The sequence below is a fragment of the Mus caroli genome, chromosome 15, assembly GCF_900094665.2.
Source record: "Mus caroli chromosome 15, CAROLI_EIJ_v1.1, whole genome shotgun sequence".
NCBI classification, from domain to species: Eukaryota; Metazoa; Chordata; class Mammalia; order Rodentia; family Muridae; genus Mus; species Mus caroli.
Genome location: NC_034584.1, coordinates 71,349,153 through 71,375,851, shown reverse-complemented (window position 1 = coordinate 71,375,851; position 26,699 = coordinate 71,349,153). Strand labels below are relative to the sequence as shown.

Here is a 26,699-nt window from a genome sequence, read left to right as displayed (position 1 = left end):
ATTGGATGCACAGTCACTGGGTCCACACAGCTGAGGACCACCTGTTGAAGACTCCTGGTAAGTTGGGGAATGTCTAAGCTCTCCCACCTGCATACCCCCATAGTGTTGTATTTTATGTTGTATTTTATGAAAAGGATTTTTTTTTTTTTTTTTTTTTTTTTTTTGGTTTTTCGAGACAGGGTTTCTCTGTATAGTCCTGGCTGTCCTGGAACTCACTTTGTAGACCAGGCTGGCCTCGAACTCAGAAATCCGCCTGCCTCTGCCTCCCAAGTGCTGGGATTAAAGGCGTGCGCCACCACCGCCCAGCTAAGGATATGTTTTATAGAGCCAGGTATGGTAAGGTGGGAGGGGTGCCTCTGCAGGCCCATGATAAGGCATCCTTTCTCCCCAAGGTTCCATGATGGATATTGTATAGCATAGAGTTTGGGGACATGGGAAGGGGAAGGAGAGAGACAGACACAGAGACAGAGAAAGATACAGAAAGAATATGCATGTGGGAGTGTGTGTGTATGTCAGAGAGGTATTGGCTTGGGTTTAGCTATTGTAATTGGGAATGGGGGGTGTTATTCAGAGTGTTTGATGTCTAAGAACAGTTAATGAATTTAGGGGAGTCAGTGGATGTTTGGCAAATATTTTGGCAAAGGAAAAGTAGGGGTGAGAGAAGAGAGAGGAGATTGTGGGACCCTGGTGACCTTGAGGGACCAGGAGCAGAGAGTGAGGATGAATACACAGAATAGAGGTTAGAGAGAATCCTATGTTGAGGAAAGCCTAGGTGTGTTGCTACCTGGGCCATGGAGTACGGGAGCCTGGAGGGAAGTGAGGTGAGTTGTGAGGGATGAAAAGGCAGCTGGAAGAGCTGTTCTGTCCACGTCTTTACTGATAATGGAGGGGTCTGTCGATGTGGCCTCTGACAGGAAGGAGCTGCCATTTGTATGAAAGTGTATGCAGAAGCAGCTAGGGGAACCTCATGGGGAGGAGAGGGTGGGGTGGGAGGCCGCTGAGAGGTTTAGATGCAGTGTAGGGGGTCTGGGGGACACTGAGGCAAAGAGGTAAGTGTAGAGACCGGAGTGTAGTGGCTGGTTCCTGGTTGTCAAGCTGACTATATCTGGAATGAACTACAATTGGAAGGCTCACTTGCAATCCTGATCTTGAGGCTGGAAGATACAAGTTTCCAACCTGGATCTTGGCAAGGAGATCTTGAGGCATAGTGGCTATGAATCCCAGGAGACTAAGGCAAGGAGATCTCTGAGTTCAAGGTCATCTGGGACAAAGCAAGTCCCCCAGGCGTGGTGGTACACACCTTTAATCTGGGTCACACCTTCTGCTGGAGACCTACATGAGGACATTAGAAGAGGGAAGATTCTCTCTTCTTTGCTTGCTTGCCTTGTGGGACTGAGCAACTGCTAGATCCTTGAACTTCCCATTCACAGCTGACCAATGCTGGGGAGTTGGACTACAGACTGTAAGTCATCAATAAATTCCCTTACTATATAGAGACTACCCGTAAGTTCTGTAACTCTAGAAAACCCTGACTAATGCACCAGAGGGAGGACAGGTCAGGACAGTGAGTGATGACTTTTCAGTAAGAGAACTTTGTAGGGAGAGAATCCAATACAGGGGAAGGGACTGGGGTCCTTTGTAAGTTAGGAGTTGGGGGAGAGAGGGGTAGGAATAGACTGTGAGGGGACCCCAGAGTGTGTCCATTAGGTTGTGAGCAAAGAGGCTTCAGTGAGAGAGTAGACAAGGAAGCCAGTTGTGCATGCCCCTGTGTAGACTCTTGGAGAGGAGGCGACAGGGGCAAAGGTCACTCTAGGAAGTGTTTATGTGTTTGGAAGTATAAGAATGGAAGGGTCTGCATAGATTTGGGAGGTGGAGAGCTGGGGCAGGAAGGAGAATGTTTTAAGTTTAAGGAATTGTTTGTGGGTGGGAGGAAGGTGGTCATGAAGAGATTCAGAAGTGGCTTGGTACAGGGAATGAGTATTTAGGGACCCGTGTGGAGGAAATTAGCTATGAGGGTAGCGGTCAGGAGTGGAGAAGGGCAAGGTGCTATAAAGTGGTGTGCTTAAGGGTTGGCATGAGAGAGACTCCTAGATCGGTGACCTGGGGAGAGGAGAGTTGAGCTTTGCAAGGAGAGATCTGGTGACTTCTGGAACTAAGGAGATTTAGGAATGAGGCAGAGTCGGGTTGGCTAGCAAAGAAAGAAGGCCTGCAAAGGAGGTGGGGCATCTATACACTGAACCAGGGGGGACAGTCCTGGTCAGGGTTGGGACTATTGAGTGTCAGGTTCCATCGATGTAAAGTCAAAAGGCCTTGGGAGTGGCATCCAGGAGTATCAAGAAGAAATTGTCTTTAGGATTTAGACAATTAGGTCTTGGAAGGGGTGAGGGTGGGGAGTCACAGGTGGACTGTGGGCAGAATGGCTGCTCAAATTCCAATTGTGGCTACCACTTCTACCTCCTCCGTAGCTAGGAACAGCAAGAAGAGGCCAGCTAGCCCTTCTCACAACAGCAGCGGAGGGGGATATGGTGCTAGTAAGAAGAAAAAGCTATCTGCCTCTGGCTTTGCTCAGGGTGTCAGCATTGAAGCCACGTGTGAGTAAAATGGCGTCCTCAGAGTTAAGCTCAGGGACTGTGGAGAAAGCTGCCAAGCCTTTGCCATTTAAGGATCCCAACTTTGTGCACTCCCGTCATGGCTGCGCAGTAACTGGCAAGAAGAATAGAACTTGGAAGAACCTCAAACAGATCCTCGCTGCTGAAAGTCCATTGCCATGACAACTAAAGGATCCTAACTACTTTATTGTTGGTGCTCCTTCGTCCTTTAAGCCAACTAAGAAGTATTCTGATGTTTCAGGCCTTCTTGCCAACTATACAGACCCTCAGAGCAAGCTGCAGTTCAGCACTATTGAGGAATTCTCCTACATTCGAAGACTGGCTACCTGGCCCTGAGAAAGGCCACAAGCATTGTTCCCTGAGCCACAGAAGTAGAGATGAAGTGGGAATGGCCTCGAAAAACAGACTGCACTTGTGACTTTGTTTCATGGAAACAAACATTTCTGCTGTCAATCTGAAAACATCAGCTCTGGGCTTTGGCTTTCCTGTGAGGAGTTTTCAGTTTGTTTTCTTCCCCGCAAAGTGAGACCTTCCTAGTTGAATTAAATCATACTTCAGTTGTTGCCTCAAGTAAAAATTGTTTGATAAGAAAATTCAAAAAAGGTCCAGTCTCAAAATGGAGGTAAAACCGCCATCCAGTCGCCCCCAGCCTGACTCCGGCCATCGCCACCACTGCTGGGGGGAGGAGGGCCATGATCCACAGGAACCAGAGCAGCTGAGGAAGCTGTTTATTGGTGGTCTGGACTTTGAAACCACAGATGAGAGCTTAAGAGAACATTTTGAGAAATGTGGCACACTTACAGACTGAGTGGTCATGAGAGATCCCCAAACAAAACATTCCAGAGGCTTTGGTTTTGTGACCTACTCTTTGTGTTGAAGAGGTGGATGCTGCAATGTGTGCTCGGCCACACAAGGTTGATGGGCGTGTGGTGGAACCAAAGAGAGCTGTTTCTAGAGAGGATTCTGTAAAGTCTGGTGCCCATTTAATGATGAAGAAAATTTTTGTTGGTGGTATTAAAGAGGATACGGAAGAATATAACCTGAGAGACTACTTTGAAAAGTATGGCAAGATTGAAACCATAGAGGTTATGGAAGACAGGCAGAGTAGGAAAAAGAGAGGATTTGCTTTTGTAACCTTTGATGATCATGACACAGTTGATAAAATTGCTGTTCAAAAATACCACACTATTAATGGGCATAATTGTGAAGTGAAAAAGGCCCTTTCTAAACAAGAGATGCAGTCTGCTGGATCACAGAGAGGTCGTGGAGGTGGATCTGGCAGCTTTATGGGTTGTGGAGGACACTTTGGAGGCGGTGGAAGAAACTTTGGTCATGGAGGAAACTTTGGTGGAAGAGGTGGCTATGGTGGTGGAGGTGGTGGCAGCAGAGGTAGTTATGGAGGTGGTGATGGTGGATATAATGGATTTGGAGGTGATGGTGGCAACTATGGCGGTGGTCCTGGTCCAGTAGTAGAGGAGGTTATGGAGGTGGTGGACCAGGCTATGGAAACCAGGGCGGTGGATGTGGTGGTGGAGGAGGAGGCTATGATGGTTACAATGAAGGAGGAAATTTTGGTGGAGGTAACTATGGTGGTGGTGGGAACTATAATGACTTTGGAAATTATAGTGGGTAGCAACAATCAAATTATGGACCCATGAAAGGGGGGTGGGCAGTTTTGATGGAAGAAGCTCAGGCAGTCCCTATGGTGGTGGCTATGGGTCTGGAGGTAGAAGTGGTGGATATGGTAGCAGAAGGTTTTAAAATAAAACAGAAATGACTACAGTTCTTATCAGGAGAGAGGGAGTTCTTAGAGAGAGGGAGGAGTTGTCAGGAAAGCTGCAGGTTACTTTGACACAGTCGTCCCAAATGCATTAGAGGAACTGTAAAAATCTGCCACAGAAGGAACGATGATCCATAGTCAGAAAAGTTACTGCAGCTTAAACAGGAAACCCTTCTATGACAGTTCAGGGCTGTCATAGCCACAGTTTGCAAAACGTGCAGCTGTTGATTAATGCAATGTAGTGTCAATTATATGTAAATTCCTGAGGTCTTTTATCTGTTGTAGCTTTGTCATTTTCTTTTTCTTTTCATTACATCATGTAATGATGTAAATTGTGGTAGTGGTACCAGGAATAAAAAATTAAGGAATTTAAAGAAAAACAAAAAGATTTATAACTGAAAAGCGAGTGGTGTTGTCAGGGCTAATGGAAAGGACAGTCTAAGGGTTAGAGACTGCTGGATATGGAGGAGCAACAGCAATGGAGGGAAGATCTGGGGTCAAAGACAAGGTTCCAGTGGGTTCTGACTGCTAATAAGGGAGAGGAGCTGAGAGGTAGAAGCCGTTTATATAAAAGGAACTGAATGAAGGATGTGAGGCCTTGGAGGCTGGCTGAGGGTAGGGGGTGTGGGGCTGGAGATTAATAAGAGCTTCTTTGATGTGCATTGAGAGAAGGGGAGCTGACCCCATAGGAACTGAGAGGGACTTTTAGACTGGTCCTGAATTATTTCTTGGATTAGTGATTATATACCTTAAATTACTTTATTAGACCTGCATGAACTCTTAACCTTCCTCAGCGTGAAACCTGTCACAAGGCGAACTGTACATATGAAACAGACCAGACTGTTGGCTCTCGTAAAAGCTACAGTTAGTTAGTCATCAATGTCCTCAGAGGTCTGTGAAGGATTAATTTGAGTAGGAAGTCTAATTAATGGCTTTTGTACCCATTAAACTGTCAGAACCTCACTTAGTCGGTTGAGGCTCACGAGGTTCATTGCAGAAGCAGCCGGTCTTCACTTGTCAGAGGAGAACAGCATTTAATCTTCAGGTGTCCCACAGAGCAGCGGGCCCTCAGCCGTCACACCCAGGTCTGAGGAATTTTTCCTGTAGAGGAGGAACTTGGGAAACTTGTCCTTAGTTTGACCAGGCAGAGTACAACAGTGAACCCAAAGCATCTGTAGTTTATGCAGGTTCCTGGCGGCAGGTGAGGCATGGGCAGTTCAATCAATGGTTAGGGTCACCACAGTCCAGGTAAAGTTGTCAGTGTGATGTCCCATCTATTTTCTTTGGAGACCTTCACATTTTCTTTTTAGGAGGTGTCACTGTTTATTGTGGGGAGGTTTTTTTTTTTAACATTTTAAACTCCATATTCAGCAGTTCTCTGAAGAGTTTGAAGACTTAAGTATTCATTAAGTCTACCTTATTAGGTTTAAACTCGAAAAACCACATATGGATGGCTAAAGAAAGCCTATTTCTATAATTAATCAGGGTTATAAGTATAGCTTGGAACACATTAAAGATTTTGATTATTTGTAAGGTGACTTATTAATTTTCATGTCGCAATTATGTTTAACAGCTTACAACGTTAATAAAGCTTTATAATATTAAGATTTACAGCTTTATCCCTGCTCAGTTTGAGCCATAAAGTTTGAGTTAAAGAGTTAATCAGATCTTTAAAATAAACATTAAAATAAGCCATAAATGGGGCTGGAGAGATGGCTCAGTGGTTAAGAGCACTGACTGCTCTTCCAGAGGTCCTGAGTTCAATTCCCAGCAACCATATGGTGGCTCACACCCATACGTAATGGGATCCAAAGTCCTCTTCTGATGTGTCTGAAGATAGCAGCAGTGTACTCACATACATGAAATAAATAAACCTTTAAAAAAATATTCCACAAATGTAGTAAATTTACCAATAGAGAATATCAAGACCCATGCATGACTCACTTTAAGCTATTGGCAGTGTCAGGTCAGGACAGGGTTAAGTCTAGGAAAATGGATGCCTTGGCCGGACACACACCTTAAAGAATAATGCCTTACATATGGTCCTAGGAGACTAGGGAGAGAGTGGGGAGAAGCAGTTAGCCTGCTATATTTGAACCAGAGCCATGTTTACAGTTTTGACCATGGGTCCCTGTGTTTTACTGAGATGAGCTAAGTCCAACCTCACAGACAGGAGACACACAGCCAGGGTGAACAGCTGGCCTGAGCCCTCTCCTCCACCCTTGGGACAGTAGCTGAATCGATGCTGGGGCAAAGAACACATGAATGCAGCAAGTCCAAGCCTGGGCTAGGTAGAGTAGGGAGACAGATGGTTGTTACCATGGTCAACACAGAAATACAACTCTCCCCTCAAAGGGGATGAGACATAGTTCATTCTAGAAACAAACAGGAGCTGCCAAGGCCCAGGGATACAGATTTGGGTTACCCCAAAGTCTATCTTTAAACACAGTAACCATTTCAGGAAGCTTTCATAGCAAGAGAACAAAGTCATATATCAACCCACTTAACCAATATATTTCTGAAAACATCAGAGAGACTACAGGAAAACAGAAGCATCTCTGTTACAGACCACAGATGCTGTCTGGTGACGTACTTAACAAACGGGTTAGTGGAAGCTAGTGATCTATGTTATTACACCTGAAAGTTTGTATCTGTTACTCAGGGGATGTTAAGGCCAACAGAGAGGTGTTGAAAAAAATGACTATTCAGGGCACTAAAGATGGTCAGAGATAAATAGAATTAGGCTCTTGACATTCCAACCTCTCCAGCTGTTCAAGTTCTAATCGGCTAGTGAGCCTCTTGTAAGGTTCAGTAGGGGATTCCTTCTGGAAACCATTATCTACACCATCCATATGTGTTCCTGAACTCTAAGTCACAGGCCGTGCACCAAGAAGCCAGGTGAGGGCATGGGCAGTGGCTTGTATATGAAGATGTAGTGGCTATTCCTAGTTGTCAACTTGACTATATTTGGAATGAACTACAATCCAGAATTGGAAGGCTCACCAGTGACCCTTATCTGGAGGCTTGGAGATAGAAGTTTCTGATCTGGATCTTGGTGTGGAGATCTTGAGGCATAGTGGCTATGGATTCCGGAAGATTAAATCTCCGAGTTCAAGTTCTGGTGGAACACACCTTTAATCTGGGCTACACCTTTCATCTGGAGACAATATAAGGACATTGGAAGAAGGGAGTCTCACTCTTGCTCCCTCGCCTGCTTGCCGTGTGGGACTGAGTAACTGTTGATCCTTGGACTTCCATTCACAGCTACTACTGAACCATTGTTGGGAATTGGACTACAGACTGTAAGTCATCAATAATTTCCTTTATCCATAAGTTCTGTGACTCTAGAGAACCCTAACTAATACAGAAGAGGAACTAGGTTCAGGAGAGCTGGGAAGTGATCCACAGAGTCCCACAGTCAGTGAAGCTGAGACCACAGAGGTACATCCAGCACAGAGATGAGAAGGGTCTGAGGTTGCTCCTCTGAGTGGGTACATGAAGAGAGCTAGACTGAGGGTGGACCCAGGGTGTGGTTTTGAAAGACTCCAAGAGGAGCCATCGCTCAGGCGTCAGGACAATAGCAGACCCCCCAAGAACTACGAGAGACCAAGCTTGATGCAAACCACATGAGGCTTTATTCAGGGAAAGCCAGAGCTCTGAGGATGACTCATATCCCACACAGGGGTAGAGGAGTCGACCACGAGGGGAAAAGGGTCCCAGTTTTTATAGGCCCTCAGGGGGGAAAGGATAAGGGGAGAGTAGGGGATTTCTAGATCTAAACAATGTCTATTCTCAAGAAATGGGTATGGGAGGGGTACAAGGAAAGAGTCTGGTGCAGGTGTAGCAACTCAGGATTGGCCCGGCTGTGGTTGCTGGGGAGATTTTCCGACTCTTTCCCAGCAACCAATATCACAAACACCTGGCAATGGGCTTCATCAGTGGTCACACATATGGGTTCAAGGAACGGTCAAAACATTGGCAGACACACGGGTTCAAGGAGTGGCCAGAGCATTGTGCACCTCTATTTTTCTAAATCAGTGAAGCTAGTTCTGCTAACAATGAAATCTATCTTGCCAATTTCAGGGCTTCTGTGACCTTTTACATTCTGTTAGGATCTTTCAGTTTATCTGGGATGTCCTCTGGACCCTCACAGGGGTGACTCTCCCTTGCCTTTATGGGCTGAGAGTATCGGTTCAGAGCTGGTTGTGACTCGGGTGCACACCTGGAACAGGACTGTTGTGTCTGATCCAACTTAGCCAGAAAAGATTCTTCCATAAGTAGATAATTCTGCCCATGCTCACAGCCACTCTAAAAAGGAAGGATTATACTCCCACTTTAAGGATGTGACTTAGGCATTGGTCCAGGTTACAAGTTCAGCAACCTAGAGATAAATTTGCATCTGATTGGAATCAACTGCGACTGAGGCTGCACCTTCACCAATGGCCTTCCATGGCCTCTCACAGTGCCAAGCCTTAGCTGCTCTTCATGACCCAATCATGCCTTCAAAATCAGTACTGATAGAACCTAGTGGGGAAACCCCCACTCAATTCCCGATCTGGTGTGTACCCAAAAACTCACGAAAAGACCATATTGATGTAAATACACGAGGTAGTTTAATGACAGAGCTCCAGACCAACATGTATCCCACACAGGAGATAATGGATGTCGGCCACGAGGCTCAAAAGCTAGGGGTTTTTATGGGGTAAGGGACTTAGGGGTGTGGAATTCAGCATAGCGACACACTATTGGCTTATTCAAACATCAGCAGAAAGAATACGTGCAGGAGTTCTGTGAGTTGGACGTTTATCAATGCTAGCAGAGTATCTGGTCAGTTTGACTCAGTTCAGAAAGCCCTGTTATGTCCTCACATTCTTCTTTATCTTTATGGTCAAGCTGTTCCCAGGAATGCTTTAACTATGGGGCATGCCCGGGTTTTTCTTTTTTCTCAGCCCCAGGCAGCCTCTAGGCTCACAAACAACCAGCAATTTCTGAGTACTTTATATGACTTACAGGTCTTGAAATTTCATCTTTCTTTCAGTACCACCTGGGTGACTCTTACACATTACCAAGTCCGGCTGCAGCCTGAGGTACAACCTTGGCTATCTCTGGAACACGGCTTCTTTGTGCTTTCAGAAAACACTTCTCAAATAATTTCACCTCAGTGATACTGGTCTCTTCTTAATCACCACCCGTTTCTTAGCTCCAGCTAACCAGCATCAGTTGTCCCAGTAGTCCCTTCTATTTTCCACTCTAAACCCAGAGACACGTGGCTGAAGCTGCCAAGTTCTGCTGTTTCCAGGAGCTAGAACATGGCCCCCTTGTTCTATTACATTATAACCAGCTTTCTATTTTCCAACTTGTTCACTGCCTAAGTTTTGCTGTCCTGGATCTTGCTCTGTAGATTGACCTTGACTCAGAGATCCACATGCCTGTCTCCTGAAATTAAAGGTGTGTGCCTCCATGCTTTGATCTAAATTTAGCTGGGTAGGATCTTGCCTCAAAGTCTCACTCCCTTAATCTGCTTTCTCCTAGAACACAGGATTTGGTTCCATTTCACTTCCTGGTGCCCCTTTAATCTTGAATCATATATTTTATATTTTTCCTTTCTAAGCTTGCTATGCTGGTTCAAAATGCTCTTCATGAGACTTAACCAGGGAACAAAGTCTCTGCTGGGTGTTTTTGAGACTTCCTTTGTCAATGCAATTAATATAAATCTCTTCACTTTAGGCTCAGGTAGATTTTTCAGACAAAGGCAAAAAGAAGCTACATTCTTCACCAAAATACCACAAAAACAGTCTCTAGGCCACATGGTGAAATTCTCCACTGAAACCTCTTGGACCAGGTCCGCACAATTCAAATCACTCTCAGTAACAAAGTCTTCTATATTTGTACTAGGATGGCTTATTAAGCCCCACTTAAAGCATTCCATGGCTTTCCAAATAAGTCCTAAAAGTCCACATTCTTCCAAACAAAAGCATGGTCAGGCCTGTCACAGCAATACCCCACTTCTGGTACCAACTTCTGTCTTAGGGTTTTACTGCTGTGAACAGACACCATGACCAAGGCAACTCTTGTAAAGGACAACATTTAATTGAGGCTGGCTTACAGGTTCAGAGGTTCAGCCAATTATCATCAAGGTGGGAGCAGGATAGCATCTAGGCAGGCATGGTGCAGGCAGAGCTGAGAGTTCTACATCTTCATCTGAAGGCTGTTAGTGGAAGACAGACTTCCAGGCAGTTAGGATGAGAGTCTTAAAGTCCATGCTCACAGTGACACACCTACTCCAACAAGCCCACACCTCCTAATAGTGCCTCTCCCTGGGCCAAGCATATACAAACCATCACAGTTACATAGTGAGTTTGAGGCCAGCCTGGGCTATATGAAACAACATGGTTGAGGGGAGCAGGAGAGGGGAACGATGGAAGAATCTGCGAGTGATGGGCACAGAAATTACTAGGCACTCTCAGAAATCTGACAGAGCCAGCAGTCTGAGGGCATAGCCCTGCCTTTCCTCCTGGCTGAGCATGGGTTTGCTTTCTGTCACCAAGGGCCCATGGCTCCGACTACACTGACTTCATAAGCTAGACTGGAGAAGCCAGCTGGGAGGAGGTGGCCTGTGGGGGCCTCTCTTGGGGATGAGGGCTGCGTTCCGGAGCTGCCTGGAGCACTGACCTGGAGCACTAGAAGGTGCTTGTGGTGGAAGCTGGAGTGGGAGTGGTGAAGATGGAGGGGCACAGCAGTAGGAGGGATATGCTGGATGAAAGGGAGGAATTTAGAGATTCAAGGGAGGATCTTGCAGTCCTGAGCCCTGGGCTCCTTGCCCAGGGAAGGTGTCATGCAGCCTCTGAAAGGGTGAGGGTTTGCTGAAAAGCTCCCCTCTGCCACATTTAGAGACCTCAGGAAGGAACGTTCCTGCCTAGGCTTTCAGCTGGTAAGGAGCAGGGAGGACAGGACTCATCTATACTTCTTATGGGTGGGGGGGGGCAGGCAGCTCACCAGAGGAGCTCGCGTGTGACTGACCAGCAAGCAGGAAGGTTCACAGTACACAGCAAGACAAAGGATGACAATGGGAGGAGGATGTGTGTTTTGTGTGTGTGCATGTATGTATGTATGTGTGTGCACATGTATGTGTGCATACATGTGCGTGAATGTGTGTGCATGTGCCTGTGTCCAAGGGTGTATGCATTTGTGTGTGTTCCTGTGTGTGTGTGCATGTGTATGTACATGTCTGTGTGTGAGAGAGTGCGTGTGTGTTTGTGTGGCGTGTGTGTGTGTGTGTGGCGTATGTGTACATGTAAAACCCAGAGAAAAGTATAAGATGCTTCATCAATTGCACTCCAATTATTTTTTGAGACGGGGTCTCTCATGGTCCTGGAATTTACCGGTTCTACTAGACTGGCTGACCAGCTGCCTCCAAGGATCCTCCTCTTCCTATTTCCTTAGCGTGTGCCACCTTGCCTGGCCTTTTACATGCCTGCTGGTAATGCAAATGCAGGTCCTTGTGTTCTGTATTGATTGAGCCGTCTTCCCAGCCCCACTCCCTCCTCTCAATATCCCCCTCCCCTGTGTGTGTGTGTGTGTGTATCCATATCATCATATCATACACACTAGGTAAATGCATAATGACTGAGACACACCCACACTGAGTAACATGAAGGTGTATGACCCATCTATGGGGGGGACAGCAGTGGCTTTTGCATTAGATGGACTCATAGAGATTCATCTGCATCTGCCTACTGAGTGCACTGCCTGCACCATCACTCAGCTTGAGTTGTGTATCTGTCTGTCTGTCTGTTTAAATCACAGTCTCTTGTCAAGTTCCCTGTTTCTACTAGAGCCGTCTCTGGCATATCTCAGGGACTCCTCCTCTGAGCGTCTCTCCTTTATGAAATCCTACACTGCCCATTCACGTTCCTCCTAAGTAGAAAGACTAAAGTCACACCAGAAGACAGGTATCATTTCTGAGGCATTTTAGTTCAATCATGTGTTCTTTGATTTTTTTCATCCACTCTCAAGCTGCTATGAATACCCCTCAAGGCACGGGGATCGATCGTAAGCCTCCCTAGCTGTCCTCCCCATCTCCCTCTCTGAGAGTCCACCTAGCAGGCCATTCCTCCAGGCAGTCTTCCATCTTTCTGTTCTCTAGACAGCCTCTCACTGCAGTCCGGCTTAGTTAGCTTTCTTTCTATAGTTCACACTTTGAAATCTTAGAGTTGCTAATCGGGGCTTCCCAGGTTACCTTAGCAGCCAGGGAGTAGAAGCGAGCAAGATCTTGTGTCTCAGAGGTTACATGTGAACCAGTCTTCACCCCTTTCTAAATCTGGGACCCCGGGTGGGTCACTTCAGATCTGTTTGCCTCACCTGTGAACAGGAACAAGAGTAGCTCACCCTGAGAAGGTTTAAAACAAGTGCCTCAGTGATGAGAGTGGAGAGCAGTCCTGAGGGAGAGCAGGCATTGCCTTCAGCTCTCACCATAGCAACAAGTACATTGACTCAATTTAGTCAGGCCCCAGGAGGAGGGGCTGGTGCCTTCTCCTCACACTGCTAAACGCATGCACGCAGTTTCTTTCCTTCCTTAACTTCCAAGGCAATCTGAGTGTAGTTTCTGTTTCTGTTTTTATGAGGTCCACCCCTCTGCAAAATCACCTGATCACCAGTGAGAACAAAGGAGTGAACACTCTCACACGCGGCCTGTGTTTAGATGTGAATGTCCTTTAACCCAGTCATTCACTTATACAAATAGCATAAGGATAATCTCAAATGCAGGCACTGCAGGAATGAGGACGTTCTCTGCATTAGTATTTACATATGATTAGCAACAACATAAATCCCAGAATTCATAGAGACGAGCAGGAATCAAGGGCAGCCCACGGCAAGGCAGGGACCAGGCAGGACTCCAGGATCTGATGGGACAAGGATATCACAGAAGCAAGGAGGGTGTGGTCCCTGAGAAGCCACAGGTGACCCCAATGAATTTGCTAAACTGAGAACCTGGTACTTGGCACAAGGCAGCACTGTAGATACAGAAGAGCCGTTTATAGCACACACACTACACCGCACACGTGTAATATGAACAAGGGGGAATGTGCCTTATTTTTAGACAGTGGGGCTTGCTCATCTGAAAGTGGGATATGGATTAGAAAGTCCCAGGTTCAAGGCCTCACTCTGTCAACACGGAATAGTCACTCACATCAGCTAAATGTAAGAACTTCATTACCTAAGAGTAAGGAGCCCAGAGCATCACAGAGAGTAAGGATGGTGGCTTGACTAGGAAAGGCTACCATGGGCTAATATATTTGATGCTTGGTCATTAGGGTGTGGAGATACTTGGGAGGAGTTAGGAAGGGTGGACTTGTTGGAGTTTGTCACTAGAGGTGGGCTTTGAGCTTTCAAAAGCCCAGGCCAGGTCCAGTGTCTCTCTCTTCCTGCTGCCTGTGGATACGGATTACAACTATCAACTTCCCTAACACCCCTGTCTGCCTCCAGGCCGCCATGTTCCCCACCATGATGATAAACCTCTGAAGCTGTAAGCAAGCCTCTGCTAAATGCTTTCTTTTAAAGCCTTACCCTGGCCATGGTGTCTCTTCCCAACAATGAAAAAGCGACTGAGACAGGAAGTATACAAAGTAACCATTAATAAATACAGTTTCCCCTGCAGATGGCTACCGGAACATTCTTCTCTATCTCTCTGTCTGCAAAGTCTGTTCTTTCTCCACAGCTGTGTCCTCAGCTGATGCCTTCTCCAGTGTCCCCAACAGGACAGCTGTCCTTTGCCTTATTAGGGAGAGAGCAGCAGGGATGAGGTCACCAGACCTTATTCATTACATAGCAGTGACAGAGCCCGAGGAAACAGAAGAACTGCCGGTCAAGTTCTTCTGATCCTTAGCAGCCACTGTTGTCTTAGCACTGTTGCCACTTAGCAGAACTGTGTCCCAGATCCCTGATCACCTAGCTGTCCCCATTCTGTCTCACAGATACCTTTTCCTCCTGTAGCCTGGTCACCTGGTGAGCTGAAAGGAACAGCTGTCAAGTCCTCTGCCTGACACCTAGATCTAGCAGCTGCCATGGGCACCCCAGGTAAGCAGTCTTGAACCCCACTCCTGCACATGGCCTACAACTGCCAGAGCCTCTGTGCTGAGTGCCTGCTGGGGAGTCAAAGACACAGATGAGAACCCCAAGGGGAGCGCAGAGAGTTTCCCAGTCCTGGGTTACAGTGACTCCCCTTCCTCGCTTTGTCTTGGGTAAATTCTCAGGAGTCACCTCCTCAATGCCCAGCCTGAAAAATGGAAGCCAGGAGGAGAAGAAGGGAGTATGGAAGGAATAAGAGGCAGGGGGGATGGTGTCTTAGGGTTTCCACTGCTGTGAAGAGACAACTGTGACCAAGGCAAAGCTTATAAAGTACATTTATTTGGGGCTGGGGATGACTTACAGTTTTAGGCTTTTAGTCCATTATCATCATAGCAAAAAGCATGGCAGCATCCAGAGAGACATGGTGCCGAAGGGGCTGAGAGTTCTACGTCTTGATCTGAAGGCAGCCAGGAGAAGACTCTGTCTTCCACAGCCACCCAGGAGGAGGCTCCCTTCCATACTAGGCTGGAGAGTGAGCATAGGACATCAGAGCCCACCTACACAGTGACTCAGTGCCTCCAACAAGGCCATGCCTACTCCAACAAGGTCACATTTTCTAATAGTACTTCTTTCCATGGACCAAGTATATTCAAACCACCATATGTAGACGGGAAGCAACCTGCTCCAGATCCTTGTGTCCTCAAACTCACTCTGATGACCAGCCTATCTTCAAACTCACAGCAATCCTCCTGCCTCAGCATCCCAAGCACTGGGATTAAAGGCATGCACCACCTTGCAGCACTAGCTCTATAGACCCATCATTCATTCACTCATTCATTCACTGTAATTACTTTTTAAAGCTTGTATTCCTCACATCTATCATTGTTGTAACTGATGAAGACAGATTTATTTCGCTTACTATGTAACATAATTGCTCCATCCAGGGATGCAGAGAGGCAGGAAGGAAGGATGGGCCATTCACATCATGGCAGACAAAAAAAAATAAACAAAGCAGTGAAAAAAACAGCCAAGACAAGAGGACCCCCATCAACCCCAGAGACCCCCCAGAGCACTCCTAACAAGAGCAGGGCCCTCTTCCCATGGTGCCTCCACTCAGTCTGTGAGCCTCTCATTAGCTCAGGCTTTACACTCTGATTAGATGGAGAAGCCCCCTCACAGCCCCCAGATAAGGAGCTACTGAACTCCTAGATATTTATTAATCCAGTGCTGTTGAAACTCAGGATTAAAAACTGACCATTCCTGTGCTGAAGGTCACATTTGGGGCTGGAGAATGGCTCAGTGGTTAAGCGTACTTGCTACTCCTGCAGAGGACCTGGGTTCAGTTCCCAATATCCACATCCGACTCACAGTCTGTAAACTGCAACTCCACAGGATCTAATGGCCTCCATAAGCACCAGGCATACACATGGTACACACACATAAACTCTGGCAAACATTCATATGTACAAAATAAAAATAAGGAGGAAGATGTGAATCCACATTCAAGAGCCAACACCAGGCACACAGTAAAACGAAGCCATCACTGGGACTTCCCCTCTTCCTGGGGCTGACGGGCTCACGTCCTCATTGTTCTCAACTGAAAGAGACTCAAATCCCTGCAAAGTACCAGGACACCTCCCAGGTGCATTAGCCTCCTCAGGATGTCATCGAAAAGGTCACTGTGCAGGTGGCTTAGAAAGAAAAGATCTCTTCTCAGTGCTCTGAACTCTGACACTACCAAAGTGCAGCAGTTGGCCCTGGACAGTACTCTCTTCCTGCTTGGCAGAGAGTTCCCATGTCCTGTCTGTGTACCTAGACAGAGGGACAGGGGCAGGAAAAGAGAAAACAGACAGGAGGAAGAAAGACAAGGAGCGGGAAGAAAGGGCAGTTTCTTCCTGTTTCTGTAAGGGTGCTAACAGGAGCTCACATACCCTCACTTAATTTCAATATTATGTGTCCTTAAAGATTCTGTCTCCAAATACAGTCACCAGGGTTAGGGCTTTTACAAATGAGTTTAAGGACACACTCAGTCCTATCACTAGTGACACCATTAAAATCCTCCATGTGGCAATTGCTCAGACACACAATTAACCAGTGTGTCCCTGACCCATTCAAACTCTTGTGCACTGTCCTCTAACCATATATGTTTCCTTCTCATCTAGACAGAGAATGCTTCATTGAGACTGTGGCTGAGTACCTCCTGGATGTGATAAGCACAGAGGACCTGCAGCTCCTGCTGACAGAAGAGGAAACCTGGAAACACTTTGTGGCAGAAGTTGATTTGTCCAGGTCACCTCCCCATGGGATGCCTGCAGTACCAGGGTTCAGGCCTGGTTGGTTTGTTCTGGGCAGGAATACTCTCTCAGACAGACCAAGTAGTTAGGGTTCAGGGTGTCTCTTCTCAGCAAATATTTCCCTCACCATATTCTCTACCAGGAAAGAGCCTCTGCCTTGGGGGAGATGGCAGCAGCCACAGGGGACAAAACTATTCCTGCCATTGGCATTCCTGTGACCACGGGAAGTCAGTTCATTACCTTCTTCATTATTCCGTCCCTATTGACTGGCATTGTAAAAATAATAAGATAAATGCATGTGGAGAGCCCAGCACATGGCCAGTACACAGTAGGCAGCTTACACACAGTAGGTGTCCATCATAAGTTATCTTTTTTAAAAAAGATTTTATTATTATATATATATATATATGTGTGTGTGTGTGTGTGTGTGTGTGTGTGTAAGTACACTGCAGCTGTCTTCAGACACACCAGAAGAGGGTGTCAGATCTCATTACAGATGGTCGTAAGCCACCATGTGGTTGCTGGGATTTGAACTTAGGAACTTTGGAAGGGCAGTCAGGGCTCTTACCCACTGAGCCATCTCTCCAGCCCCAAAAGTTAGCTGTTAAAGTAGTGTGTGGGTGTGTGGTTTTTGCATGTGGATGAGTTTATTTTACAAGCATTCTTCTTATATCAGTCTCCCCTATTACAGGGAAGAGGAAACTGCCTTGCGAGAAGCTCTTGCAGAGATCTTTGCAGATCCTGATGGAGAAGATGAAGATGAGCTCCAAAATGACCTGCAGGACAAGAACGAGAGGTACTCAGCCAAAGACCCAATGAAGCCTTTTTTTTTCCTTGATAGGAAGGGAAAAGAACAGTGTTAGAGGATCATGCATAAGAGATTGAATATTCAGAGACAAGCTGGTTAAGTGTGTGTCTGAGTGCCTGCCACAGGACCTATATTAATGATGTTACTCATATTGGGGACAGAGTTGGGTCCCTAATCTCATTGGTAAATGTCTTAACTCTGGTGACTGTGTTTGGAGATGGAGGATTTAAGAACACACAGTATTGAAATTAAGTGAGGGCAGGTGTGAGCTCCCTAACCCATAGCACAGTCAAGTCCATAGTACATCAAAGTCCAAGAGGACACGAGACCCCTACAGCTGTGAGACACCAAGTGTGGGTACTGGGAGCTAAACTCATTTGTTCTGCAAGAGAACCATGCATTCTGAATGAACAAGCTATCTCTCCATCCCCAATACAATGACAATTACTATATTTACCTAGAACTCATCACTGTGACTAGACTGGATGACCGGAGAGCATGAGCAGTAATTTTCACTCCCAATAAACCCTTATAAAAACATACACTCCAGTTATTATAGCCCTAGATTGGGCAGTTCTATCACCACACATCCCTCAATTATGGTACCCTTGCTACTTGCAATTTCTCCCGACCATGGGGTTCAGTTCCATCTTCTCTTCCTCTTCTCTCTAGAATTTCCATCCCACCTTTTACTTCTGCCCAATCACAGGCTCTAGCCTTTATTTAACCAGTAAAAATGGGTGAAAGATTCACATGATATCACCTGAGTACCTGACCAACTGCTTGTTTGAAATAAATTACTTAGCTCTTGAGTAGCTAAGCCACCTGCCGACCACAGCTAATTAACTAATATCTCCTAGTAGCTTCTGAAAGTCATTAAGAGTCCTCAATTGGTTTCTTCTAATTTGCACCTTTTAAGGCATAACCTTTTGTAGACTTATTCTATATCCTAGATAATTAACAGAATCCCCTCTTGGTAGGTGTTTGTTTGTTTGCTTGCTTGCTTGCTTGCTTGCTTGCTTGCTTGTTTGTTTTACTTCACCAAGTATTCTTTCCAGGATATTTATATCTGAATCAGCCAATAGCATCAATATGATATCATCCATATAATGATAAATATTGGATTGAGGAAATTGTTTGCAAATCATCTCCAATGACTATTGTACAAAGTATTGACACAGGTAGGGCTATTTAAAACTCCTTGTGGCAGCTGGGCGTATGCCTTTAATCCCAGCACTTGGGAGGCAGAGGCAGGCGAATTTCTGAGTTCGAGGCCAGCCTGATCTACAAAGTGAGTTCCAGGACAGCCAGAGCTACACAGAGAAACCCTATCTTGAAAAACCAAAAAAACAAAAAACAAAAAAACAACTCCTTGTGGCAGAACCTTCCAATGACATCTTTTGAAGGTTGGTACTGAGAAAGCAAACCTTTCCTTATCACATTCATGTAGAGGAATTGTGAAAAAAGAATCTTTCAGATCAATCACTATGATAGGCCATTCCTTAGGCAACAAGGAAGGCAATGGGATTCCAGGCTGCAGGCAACCCATTGGCTAAATAATCTTATTAATTGCTCTGAGATCCCTCAACATCCTCCATTTGCCAGACTTTTTTTAAATGACAAATACCGGAGAATTCCAAGGGCTGGTGGACTCCTCTATACCCTCAGCCTCCAGCTGTTCCCGGACTAGCTGTTCTTCTTTTGTCATAGATCGTTGATCACCCCAATGGGTTGGTCCATTAACCACCTTAGTGCTAAGACTGTTGGTGTTTTAACAGCAGTGTTTCCTCAATGTAAAGCTGAATTATCAGCCCCTGCTGTATCTTGTTTATGGATAGCCTGGACAGTCCATAACTGTCTTTGATAACATTCTTTAACGAATTTGATTTTTTTTTATTAGGAGCCTGACTGGCTTTGTGGCCAGCCTGTGAAACTGAATGGATATTAATTTGTGTTTTCCACTGTTGTAACAGATCTTTTCCCCATAAGTTTATGGTTATATCAGCCACATATTGTAGAGGGAGGTGTCGATTGTCAAACTGGTTCTTGATTATGTCAATAAAGGAGGTGGGAGCCAGTTGCTGGGTAAAGTGAAAAAGGTGGGACTTCCAGGTCCTAAGAGGAAGAGAGAAATGCAGAAAAAGGTTTTCAGGCTGGGCATGGTGGCACATGCCTTTAATCCCAGTACTCAGGAGCCAGAGGCAGGCAGAATTCTGAGTTCGAGGCCAGCCTGGTCTACAAAGTGAGTTCCAGGACAGCCAGAGCTATACAGAGAAACCCTGTCTCGAAAAAAAAAAAAAAAAGTTTTCAGACCAGGTTGTGGAGAAAGGAAGAAAATACAGACGTGTAGGTCTTGGAACCCCTAGAGTTTGTAGACTTAGCCTCCAGCAGGGGCCAAGGAAGATGGAGGGAACTAGTTGATAAGATTAGGGCAGGAAATTCCTCACCCAGCCATTGAGTTATCTGGCTAGTTTTAAAATCATAAAAGTGTCTAGTATTTTCCATCCACTGTGCTAAGGTGGACAGGAGGAGAAAGTGGACATCTAATTGGGGGGGGGGGGCAGGTGTTAGCAGCTTGGCAAAGTTAGCCATGAGAGGCTGGTGGAGCAATCACAGTTCCCCAGCAAAATGGCCAACTGGCTGTTGGTGGAGCTAAATCGGGAGCTCAGGCTGGCAGAGACTGATCTCAGAACTAAGGCCAGAGCCTAGCCCTGGGCAAAGGACCAAGTGTGTTTTTAAAATTACAGCAACAACATATAGCCTTAGTTTTCCATCTGACCCTCAGGCCCTGTACATTTAAACCATCTGGTGCTTTGCTTTATTTTGGATAAAGTCCCAACTCCTTGAAACTAGATGTCTACTTCTTGAGTGGCCAATCTGAAGGCAGAGATTTTGGAGAGATGATGGTGACCTCTGCTCCAGTGTCAACCTTTCCTTCAATCTCAACATTGTTTACTAAGACTGTAAGCCTGGGTCTTTGATCTTCTATAGAAGTTTGCCAAAATATTTGTTGTTGTTCTTTTAAGTTCTTTATATTGTCTGTAGAATTTACCTTGGCCTTGTTATCTGGTCTCACAAAGTCTGTTTTTAGAGCAGTAGTGTTTAATTGTTTTGAGGAAGAGAGCTCTCCCTGTCTGGCATTGGGCCCTGGAAGAGGCCCCACTGGGAGTTTTTGGTAAAGTGTGGCCCCATTTGTTTGTTGTTGCCCCACATTCCCTAGTCCAATGTCAGCCTTTGCCACATCTTTTACATATTCCAGGAGGCATGGACTTGGGACTGATTTTGTTTTCTCTGCACTTTGTTCTAAAATGACCCTGCTCACCCCAATGAAGACATCTGAAATTTTGGGTCATCTCAAGGCCTCTGGTGCCAGCTTCTCATATTAAGGTCAAATCAGGTGAATGAGATCTAAATCAAGAGTATATCTAATCCACTCGTCTATTGATACTTACCTTGCCCTCAGTGGTCTGATTACTTCTTTGCATTCAACATTCGAATGTTAGAAAACTAAAAACTCGATTAGTGTCTTTCTTATTTTTTTTTAAGATTGATTGATTGATTGATTGATTGATTGATTGATTGATTGATTTATTTATTTATTATATAGCTCTGTGGGTGATCATCATCTGGTGGTCTTCTTTGTATACTTTCCCAGTAAACTAAAGTTTGTTTTCTAACAACCTGCATATGGCTTTCTCTAATCTTATCTTCTGTCTCTACCTGAGTATTTTCCCCAGTTGCTTCTCCTCCTTTTCCATAAGTTCCTGTACTCTCTGTTCAAGGTTCTGCTTCCACATTTTAATTTTTTTCATCATATTATAATTCTGATGTTCTGCTGTCTAATATTTATTTTGATTGATGAATTTTAAAACGTTCTCCTCCAAGCCTTGCTTCCAATTCTCATCATGTTCTCTCTCTGCCACTCAGTCTGATCTATGAGCTGCTGCATCTTTTGTTCTACAGCCTTTTCCAGCTCCTGACTGTGACCTTCATTCTCTCTCTTTCCCTTATCTTGCCCTTAAATCCCTCTACCTTCAGTTCCAATGTTTCCTCTTGGCCATGTTTCTGGGTCTTAAACTTCCCTCTCTGCTGTTTCTGCTGCTCTGTAGATTCCTGTAGCTTCTGCTCTAGACCCTGCTTCCATGATTTTAACGGCTTTCTTCATTGTAATTCTGGTATTGTAGCCTCTACATTATTTGGATTTACGAATAAACTCTCCTCTAGACTCTGCTTCCAAATTTTATTACTACCTCTTTGCTGGTCAGTCTGATCTATGAAATTCTGCATCTCTTCTAATGTTTCCTCTAACCCTTTTTCTAAGGCTTGTAAGTTTTTATCTAGGGCCCTGTCTCTTGAGAAGACATAGTAAATCAAACTACTCAATACAGTAGTAATTATAACTGACAAGACCTATTTTGATGATGCCACTCGTGTTAGGGACTGAGTTGTATCCCTAAACTCAGTGGTAAAAACCCTGACCCTGGGGACTGTGTTTGGAGATGGAGGATTTAAGGACACACAGTACAGTCAAGTTCATAGTGCATCAAGGCCCAAGAGGACGCAAGACCCGTACAACTGTGAGCCACTAAGTGTAGGGTCTGGGACCTGAACTCACTTGGTCTGCAAGAGAACCATGCATCTGAATAAAGAAACTCTCTCTCCAGCCCATTACAATAACAAGTGCCTTTACTTACCTGGAACTCATCACTGTGACCAGATTGGCTGACCAGAGAGCATGAGGACCCTCCTGACCTTGCATCCCCAAGCAGGGATGACAGGCCCAGGCCCTGAACCTGGCTTTCCTATGTGGCCTCTGGAAGACTGAACTCGGGTCCTCCTGTTTGTGTGACAAACGCTGCACCAACTTAGCCACATCCTCAGGTCCCTTCTAAGGCTTTAAGAAGAATCTTCTGTTGTCCTCAGGACACAGTGCCTTGTGTGAGAGGTCACATGGAGTGTCACACACCAAGAAAGCTCCCATGGGAAAGAACAGTTAATCTGATACACGTTACCACAGGCAGGAAGGCACTGTTCAGGACGGCTACTCTAAGACAAAAGACAGAACAAGTCTGTCAGTTCCTTCAGCTGGAGACTCACAGCAGATGAGCTGAGTGACAGGCAGTAGAGAGCAGAGAGTAGGGGCATTGTGAAGCTGACCTCATGGGACTCCTCCTGAGGAAGCCAAGGCCAAACACATCAACAGCTGAACATGGAAACCTAACTTCAGTGTCCAGTTTTCTGTGCCTTAATCAAATACATCATCAGCATGAGTGACTGGGGTCTCCCTCCCTCCTGGAAGTCCATGACTTCAGTGTCTCCTTCCTCTGGGATCAGAGGTGACAGTAAAATCCCCACCACACATCGCCTTTCTCGGGCTGAGAATTCCTTAAAGGAAGTGCTTAGGAACCTGTGTGTTCTGACTCCTGAATTTTGCCTCCTACTGGAACACTTAGTGGAAATGGGACCACACGTGAATGGGGAATTCCCCAAATGTGAATGGGAAAGCCACTCCTCTTTCTTTATCTTCACTCACAGCTGAAGGGTAAATCTGTGCACTGTGTTTTGAATGGATGGATCTTAACTGTGAGCTGCCCCATTAGCTCAAGAGTACACACCACTGCAGTACAAAAAAAGACCTAAAGTTTCAAAGAATGTCCTATCTAAAGTTTCTCTCTTAGGGATGTGCAACTTGCAGTCTCACAGCACAAGGCTCTAGGCAAACGTGGACTCTCCTGGCCAGCAGGACAATGTAGAGCAGGCAAGTTATTTCGGCAGCTCAGGCCAAGGAATGACTGTTCATAGGAGAGTGCCCTCTTCAGCAAACACTAACGTTCTATAAAATATGGGGCTATTTCTTTTCTCTAACCTCACCTTTCTTTGTTTAGAGTTCCTAGGGAGAAGTGTTTTGGTAGTGAGGACATTGACCCTGAGGGGAAGGCTCCCTTATTAAATGTCTATCAATAGAAGGGTGGGCTGGAGGACTAGAGGACTCAGTGATGAGGAACACAGGCTGTTCTTTCAGATGACTTCAGTCAGTTCCTAGCAACCTGTGATAGCTCACAACTGTGTGGAACTGCAGTTCTAGGGATCTGATGCCTTCCATCCTCTCCCCTCCATGGGCCCCAGAAGTGAATATGGTATGCAGACACACATGCAGGAGAAGCACTCTTACACATAAGATAAAAAATTAAAAGGATAATTATAGGTAGATTTTCAATTCATTGTGTCCTTAAGAACTAAAGACGGTGTGATTTATCAAGTGTACTCATCCCGGTAAAAAAGCTTACAGAGCTGTAACGTTCTCCTGTGCTTCACAGTGAATGCTCTGTGACTCCCACAGGACAGATCTTACTTTACAAGTGTCTCTTCTCTTACAGAAAAAAGGAAGATGCCTTGAGTGAAGCCCTGGGTGAAACTGTAGCTGATCCTGATGCAGAAGATGAAGAGGAGATCCAAAATGACCTGTGGCACCAGGAAAGGTTCTTGAATGCTTATCCTTGGGTGAAACTGGAGCTTGAGGAGAGCATCAGGAAGCTCCACGCCCTGGCAGACAAGGTTGACAAGGTGCACAGGGACTGCACCATCTCTAGGGTGGTGGCCAGCTCCAGCAGTGCTGTGTCTGGAGTCCTGACCATCCTTGGTCTGGCTCTGGCACCTGTGACAGCAGGAGTCAGTCTGGCATTGTCAGCCACTGGCTTGGGGCTGGGGGCAGCAGCGGCTGTGACTAGTGTTTCCACAAGCATTGTGGAAAAGGTAAGTGTGGTATCTGCTGAAGCTAAAGCCAGCAAGCTGGTGCAAACCAACAAAGACACAATGAAGGTCCTGAATGAAGTTTTGGATCAGAGTGGCCCCAGACTTCTTTTCTTATCCATGAATTCCTTCAAGAAACTGAAAAACATCAAGAATAATATTCATGCCATCAAACTGTCCAAAGCCAACCCTAGCCTAGTAATTAATGCCAAGCGCCTCATGACCACAGGAAAGACATCAACAGAAACCACTAAACAAGTGAAGGAAGCCTTTGGAGGTACCGCTCTGGCAATGACCAAAGGAGCCCGGATCATGGGTGCAGCCACCACAGGTTTCTTCCTCCTGCTGGACATAGTTAGCCTTGTAGGAGACTCAAAGCATTTGCATGAAGGAGCAAAGGCTGAGTCTGCTGCAGAGCTGCGGCATCAGGCTCAGGACCTAGAGCAGAAGTTACAGGAGCTCATTCGGGTCCATGACAGCCTGATTCAGTGACCATTTCCCCCTTCAGTGTAGCACGGAGGACTGGGGGAGGGAGTGTGCTGGACAGAGCCATGAACGCATGGGAGCCCCTGACTGTATCCCTTCTAGGCTCTATACAGCCTTGCAGTTCAGCCAAGTGGACAATCGCAGTGACCGTTCACGCCTCCCTTCTGCCTGCTGCCCTTCTTTTGCCTATGACTCATTCAGAGCTATGCAAGGAAAAAAATGTAGATTTTTTTAAGAACTCTGGAAACTTTGTGGGTGGGTTCATAGAGTTAACCTTCTCCTTCTCCATCACTGGCTTGAGTGTAGGGATGGCCTTGTTCCTTTGCTGTCCAGAAGATGGTGAAGGGAAGAATTGTAATATCCAAAATGAATTCAAGACCACCCAGTACCTTCCCCCTTCAAAAAGGACTTCCCAAACGACACTAGCAAGCTAAGTGCCAAGCCATATAAGGAAGCTGGCTGACTAAACAAATGCAAAAACATAGTTTTAGCAGTCAAAATGACTGAGCCTACAAGCTGCCAAAACAATATTAGCTATTCTCAGCGAAATAACCATAACAAGATAGCAGCTCCCAGAGGAATCCCCCTACCCCGCCCCACACTGAATTCTGACAAAGACCACGAACCACCCTGACCTTGTTGCAAGAATTTCCCTGACGTTAATAGCTGTGATGTTAATAGCTGACCCATAAGTTCAAAATGTATTATTACTTTGCTGACCAAATCATAATAACCCACCATGGGGGCAAGCAAAGTGAGGGACGAGGCCAAAGAGTTACTTAGTCACTATACAAACCAATCAATGCCTGAAAGGGTTACTTGCTATAGCAATGAAAATAAGACAGCTGCCCTGTTGCTCAAATCTGCCCCTTACAAAGATATATAAAATTGTGTTCTTTCTTTGTTCTGGGTCTCTCCTCTGGCCTGTGTGTTGAGAGGGGAGTCCCCAACATGTTGGATCAATAAAAATCCTCATGCAGTTTGCAGTAATGATGGTGGTCTTGTGGTCTTTGTGAGTGAGGGTCTTTTGACGAACTACAATAGAATAATACAAAACCAAGGGAAGTGGCTGTTCCCATCACCCACCCTGAGGGTACTGTGTGCAGGCTGACAGCGATGCCACTCCCAGGGAAGACCTCAAGTGGGGTAACAGTTGTGAGATCCTCAGGAAACAGATCCAAGCATCGATCACTTGGTCATCTCAGGACAGGATGCTGTATGTAGACAGAGCGTATGCACAGATTCTGGGTCTCCTGCTCACAGAGCCATGAACCCTAGCATGGAAGCTTGTAGAGGTCGGTGCTAGAGGAGCATCAAAAGGTGTTAGAACTCATGTAACAGTTAGCACAACCATGATTGGTGTGCCTTGGAGAGGCAGAGTCCTGAGGACTTCTTGCTGTTATGAAGCATCACTCTGCTTGCTGTTTTTGAAGTCTTCACGTCCTTCCTAATCTATGTCTTGTGTGAAGATTCTAAGGGGGCTTCCAGCCCCTCACTGAGCAGTATCATGGGTGCTCACAACAATAATGTTTCATCTTTTTCTAACATTGGTACTGGAGCAACAATCACCACCCTCAAAAAGAACTTAGAAATGTAGATTGTCAGCAATGACCACCACACTTAGAGTTTGGAGATTGAGACATTAGGTTAAGATGTTCATGTTAGGGGTCTGGAGAGATAGCTCAGTAGTTAAGAGCACTGACTGCTCTTCCAGAGGTCCTGAGTTCAATTCCCAACAACCACATGGTGGCTCACAGCCATCTGTAATGGGATCCAATGCCCTCTTCTGGTGTGTCTGAAGAGTGACAATGTACTCACATACAAAGAATAAATAAATACATATTTTTAAAAAGATGTTTTTGCTAGTAACTGTGATATAGAAAATCCTAGAAAACAATTTGAAG

At 45.7% G+C, this 26,699-nt stretch overlaps 1 protein-coding gene, 1 long non-coding RNA gene and 2 pseudogenes across 4 annotated transcripts in view; 3 read left to right on the top strand and 1 right to left on the bottom strand.

The window, feature by feature from the left end:
* Positions 1-14,142, bottom strand: part of LOC110310687 — a 30,604-nt gene extending 16,462 nt beyond the window's left edge. The window contains exons 1-2 of the long non-coding RNA XR_002379862.1: positions 13,957-14,142; positions 12,629-12,750 (exon numbers count right to left, since the gene is read on the bottom strand). This is a non-coding gene — a long non-coding RNA (uncharacterized LOC110310687). The remainder of the gene's footprint in view (positions 1-12,628; positions 12,751-13,956) is intronic.
* On the top strand, positions 1-25,506 carry LOC110310200 (apolipoprotein L2-like). 3 transcript variants are annotated; one of them, XM_029469847.1, is made up of 5 exons: positions 1-57; positions 14,383-14,466; positions 16,620-16,746; positions 17,443-17,547; positions 23,937-25,506. In XM_029469847.1, the coding sequence occupies exons 2-5, from the start codon at positions 14,454-14,456 to the stop codon at positions 24,799-24,801; spliced, it is 1,110 nt and encodes a 369-aa protein (XP_029325707.1). In that variant the 5' UTR covers positions 1-57; positions 14,383-14,453; the 3' UTR covers positions 24,802-25,506. The 3 variants fall into 3 exon arrangements, with proteins under 3 accessions (XP_029325707.1, XP_029325708.1, XP_021038597.1); XM_029469848.1 differs by having other exon boundaries at positions 26-57; positions 14,364-14,466; XM_021182938.2 differs by lacking the exon at positions 1-57 and having other exon boundaries at positions 14,316-14,466.
* LOC110310686 lies at positions 2,417-3,083 on the top strand (annotated as a pseudogene).
* Positions 3,218-4,370, top strand: LOC110310685 (annotated as a pseudogene).
* Positions 25,507-26,699: the final 1,193 nt, after the last annotated feature.

What these genes read in the sequence shown, in the direction of transcription:
- LOC110310200 (XM_029469847.1), top strand. An exon ending in GCAGAAGTTGATTTGTCCAG is followed by an intron (nt 16,747 to 17,442) that starts GTCACCTCCCCA and finishes CCCCTATTACAG; the next exon opens with GGAAGAGGAAACTGCCTTGC. An exon ending in CTGCAGGACAAGAACGAGAG is followed by an intron (nt 17,548 to 23,936) that starts GTACTCAGCCAA and finishes CTTCTCTTACAG; the next exon opens with AAAAAAGGAAGATGCCTTGA.